Source organism: Lissotriton helveticus, chromosome 8, assembly GCF_964261635.1.
Source record: "Lissotriton helveticus chromosome 8, aLisHel1.1, whole genome shotgun sequence".
NCBI lineage: Eukaryota > Metazoa > Chordata > Amphibia > Caudata > Salamandridae > Lissotriton > Lissotriton helveticus.
Window position 1 is genome coordinate 1,617,775,597 of NC_136069.1, and position 4,674 is coordinate 1,617,780,270.

General features: G+C 40.0%; 1 protein-coding gene across 1 annotated transcript; it reads right to left on the reverse strand.

Annotated features, from left to right (window-relative positions):
- Nucleotides 1-810: 810 nt before the first annotated feature.
- Nucleotides 811-1,749, reverse strand: LOC144772094 (olfactory receptor 51G2-like). Its single transcript, XM_078656272.1, has one exon. The coding sequence runs from the start codon at nt 1,747-1,749 to the stop codon at nt 811-813; it is 939 nt and encodes a 312-aa protein (XP_078512398.1).
- Nucleotides 1,750-4,674: the final 2,925 nt, after the last annotated feature.

A 4,674-nucleotide genomic window follows, 5' to 3' on the forward strand; every position in this document is an offset into this window, starting at 1 on the left:
ATGCCCCAAGGGCATGTGTGTGGGTAAAATGAAACTTTCAAAAATGCACTTTTGTGCATTTTTGAAAGTTTTCGCAAATTACCATGAAAGGTTAACTTCATGGTAATTTACCACTTCATATTTGCGATTTCGCAATTTAAAAAAAATCATGCATTGCATTTAAGAAAAAGCAAAATTGTGATTTCTTAAATGCAATCGCAATTTAAGAAATCGCAAAAAAATTGCGATTTCTTAACTTGCGAAAAAAGCAAAAACCTTAATGCATCCCAAAAAAGGGATTTGCATTCGCAAACGGCCGAATTTTGCGATTCGCACCATTTGCGAATGCAAAAAACCTTGATGCATGTGCCCCCTTGTGATTCACCATTTCCTACATTTTAAAAGCCAAATCACGCCATTATTAGTCACCAATGTTTCTCTGCCTTTCCTTTTTCAACTTTGCACTATTTTGAGCTTTTCTCTATGAGACTTTGCATTATCAAACTCTGTTATACTGAGGTGTCGTTCACTCAGTTGGACTTAGGGGCATATTATCAAGAAACGGAGTTAAGATTATCGCCGCTTTAGCGGCAGGAAACTGCAGCTAAAGCGGCGATAATGGGCTTGATAATATGCCCTTGCGACTTCCCATAGAAAACCATGTGAACATGGGCATCTATTGGAATTCTCTACGGCTTATTATCAAGCCCATTATCACCGCTTTAGCGACAGGAAAGCGGCAATAATCTTAACTCCGTTCGTGATAATATGCCCCTGAGTTCTTAAATGCAACGTCTTTTGTGTATGAAGCACAAGGTTCTTAATCGTCCTTTATTTCCCCAAGAACCTTTTACGGATGGCAATGCGGATTTGTTTTGTTTTCATGCTGTAAACTACTGGGTTCAATGCAGGTGGTATCACAAGAAAGGCACCTCCCATCAGGACCAGCAGAAGAATTGAATCCTTTTGCCCATACCTGTGGGCTAATGTCAAACCTATAAGTGGGATGTAAAATAGCAGAACAACACAGAGGTGGCTCACACAGGTGTTCAATGCCTTCAAACGTTCAGCTTTCATTGACTTGCTCCCAACTGTCTTCAAAATCATCACATAGGAAAACAGGATAAAGAGAACATCTAGAGGATATGTGGAGAGGATAATGACCATGCCATATTTGTTATTAATGGTTATATCGGCACACGCAAGCTTCATCACATCCGGGTGGTAGCAGAAGCCATGAGATAGAGCATCATTGCCACAGAATGGAAGCCTTTTTAATAGGAAGGTTAAAGGTAAGTGAAGCGTCACACCTCGGATGAAAGCCGCCAGGCCTATCTTTGCAATTATTACTGGGTGCAATATAGTGTTATATCTCAAAGGGTTACATATGGCAACATAGCGATCAAAAGCCATGGCAACCAAGATGGCGGATTCCATTGAGCACAGTGTATGTAGAAAGAAGAGTTGAAATAGGCATGCATCAACATGTATTCTTCTGGTGTCAAACCAAAACACACTGAGCACGGTGGGTGAAGTAGAGAGGGACAAACAGAGATCAGTAGCTGCAAGCATAGACAGTAACAGGTACATGGGCTCTCTGAGCTGGTTGTCTACTTTTATAATGACCAAAATTAGGCCATTGCCTAGAATGGAGAGAAGATACACCAGAGTCAGGGGAAGAGAAATGTAGATGCTTGTATGGTCAGTCCCAGGAAAGCCCATCAAAAGGAATGACAGAAGAGTTATGTTGCTGGAGTTTGCAGCAGGCATGATGACCTTGGAGATATCTCCTGAAAGATCTACAATTTGAAATAAATAGAATCAAATTAAGTCAGAGGAACATTTTTAATTTCTATATCAAGCACATGCAATCGATACACATTACATCATTTATGTATACAGCTTGCCAATATCGCTGTTGGGCAGTATGCTTTCAATTCATTTTATCAAGACATATATCATAAGACTAATGTATGAGGCAGGAGAAACCGAAAACATATTTTTTTCGTTCCCATTGATAACCAAAATAGTGCCAAATTTAGAAAGTAGCCAATAAGAAAACTATGACAAATTATTGAAAACTAACATTTATTTCAGTTTACAAGAAGTATGCTTTCTTAGTGCCCAGTTTTCTTTAATAATGAGGCAGACACAGAAGTGGTGGGAATACTAAACTGAGAGTCCTTAGGAACCCGGAGCACTCCATTGTTTTCAATGGAGCACTCAACATTTCAATGTTCTAATTGTAATAATGCTATAAAAGTTTACTGTATACGGTATCCACAAGAAGGTAAACATACTCTTCTGAAACTTGCAACTGAACCAGTGTTGAAATGCTCAGCATCAAGCAGGAATATTAGTGGGTCAAACCTTATAGAAGATAGAGACAAGATTCAAGGAGAATTCAATTCAGATATTATAATTAGAATCAAATATGTCTTGTTATTTCAATCAAAGATAACATAACGGAGATTTCATGTATTTGAATGATTTCACAAGAGGAGCTAGTAAAGAGGACTTGTTCTAGGTTCTTTCCAGTCCCTGACTGCACGAAGAAGGAAGCAGCAGTGCCAAGAATTGGCAGAGACAGTAAAAAAGTCATCCAGTTAGACACCAAAAATGTAGAAGCCAGGAGGTTCTGCATTGCCACTCCTGGTGGCTGAAGCATGTACCAGAAGTAGGAGCCAGGAAACCCCATCAAAACCAATCCATCAGGACTGGAGAGAAATAAACCTGCTTGTTTGCAGCATGTTTAACCCGTCTTAAATGGTTAATCCAAAAAACAGAGAAGAAGAAGTGATCAACCTCTTGAACAACTGGAGACTTAATGGAGATGATCTTTATTGTCTTCTAGATAAAGGTTTACCATATTTGTGATTACAAAAACACTGAAAAAAGAATGATTAGATGCGCACTCCGGTCTAACAAGTTATCCGAAAAATATAATTTACAAGATAGTCACTAAAGGATGCTACACTACTGTCATGTGTTGGCTACACATTCTGTGAAAACTCAATACTGCAGGATACGCCCTGCAGTATTGAGTTTGTATGATTTATTGTCCCCAGAAAGACAACGGTAGTGAATGCATATATAGGATCAAGTACATACAGATTCATTTGTGATTCATGATTTATTGAAATTAATTTAGATAAAAAATATTGTTTGTATTCACGTCTTATGGTATCTTAAATATTTTTGGTGTATGAGTGCTAAAAGAAATCCAAGGTTGAGAACTAATTGTTTAGCAGGAACAGTGCATACTACTTGCAGGGCTTATCCTGCAGTATTGAGTGATTACAAACACTCCCATTCAGAATTTAGAGCTACAAACATGCCTTTTGCAATGTAGAAGACCCATTTTGCGGGGCGTGGTCTGGCCAAGCAGGAAGATGGCCGCCTGAGAGTCGAGCTCCGCAGTGGGACGGACCCCTGAAGAGCGACTCTCACGTACCTGCGACACCGGACTTTTCCTCTTGTGCCCCGCTGTTACCGACGGGCATGTGGACTGTCCCGGTGGTTCCATTTTCGGCAGAACGACGGCGCTTCCTCCTCTATACATGCCGGTGAGGTGACCGCCTACTTCACTGACGCGCTCCGAGACGAGCACGCTGTTCGAGGCCGCGCCTCCTCACCTCACAGGGCCGCGTCTTTAACACTATAGGGCCGCGCCTCCTTGCTTTCCAGGGCCGCGCCTGCTCCGTTATCACGCAGGTTCATGCTTGGAAGTGCCTCCTACTGCTGCATTAGCAAGAGGCCTTTATTTGTATTGCCGCAAGGTTCTTTTTTATAAAAAAAAACGACGATACAGAACAGAAAGGAATGCACAAACACCACCAACTGGCATTTTACCTTTCTAAAGCGCCCTTCTTTACATCAGAGCCTCACAGTTTTTGCACTAACTTTATATATATTACGCGTTAAAGAGGAAGGCAGGTGTTACTGTTTCTGATGATTTCTCCTCACCTATTGCGCCAAGGATAGTTTCTTCAAGACTTATATGCAGTGCAATTACCTTTTTACTGGAAACATGATTATATTTTCCTCAGGGCCACATTTTTCATGTAACGTTTTTTGTATGCTATGCATTCCATCTTAAATGTCTTCAGCCTGTTTTTTTGCAATATGGCCTTATGAAGGGAATAACTCTATTATATGTGTTACTCTCATGAGAAATTTTGTCACAAAACGCTTGTCCTGCATTTCTTTGCCTCACAAGAGTGCGCTTCTACAGCTCTCCTCATTAGTCATAAGCGTGTTGCCTCCTGCTTTAATTGACTTTTGATGCGTATGTTGTTTTTTTTCTCATGATGCTCTATGGCGCACAATGCTTTCTCTTACTATATTGAGCCTACATATGTGCCTGAGCTAGTTTTTCTTGTGATTCTTTTTATATGAATTTTCCCTTCTATTCTGCTAGCTCAGGAGTCAGAGTCTGTATATGACATCTTATTATTTAGTATGTTGCAGCGCTCTTTGTTTAAGGCTCACTGATTTGAAGTGTATTATTTATACATTCATTATGAATTGCCCATTTCAATGCCAACAGGCCTGATGCTATGTGATATCTCATTTTGCAACTAACCGTTTTCTTATTACAGACCTTTTCTTCATTTTGCATAGACGTTAACTCTTGTTTTCATATGTGATATATACTCAGTTCTGTTTGTGACATTGCACTCTCTATTGTATTAC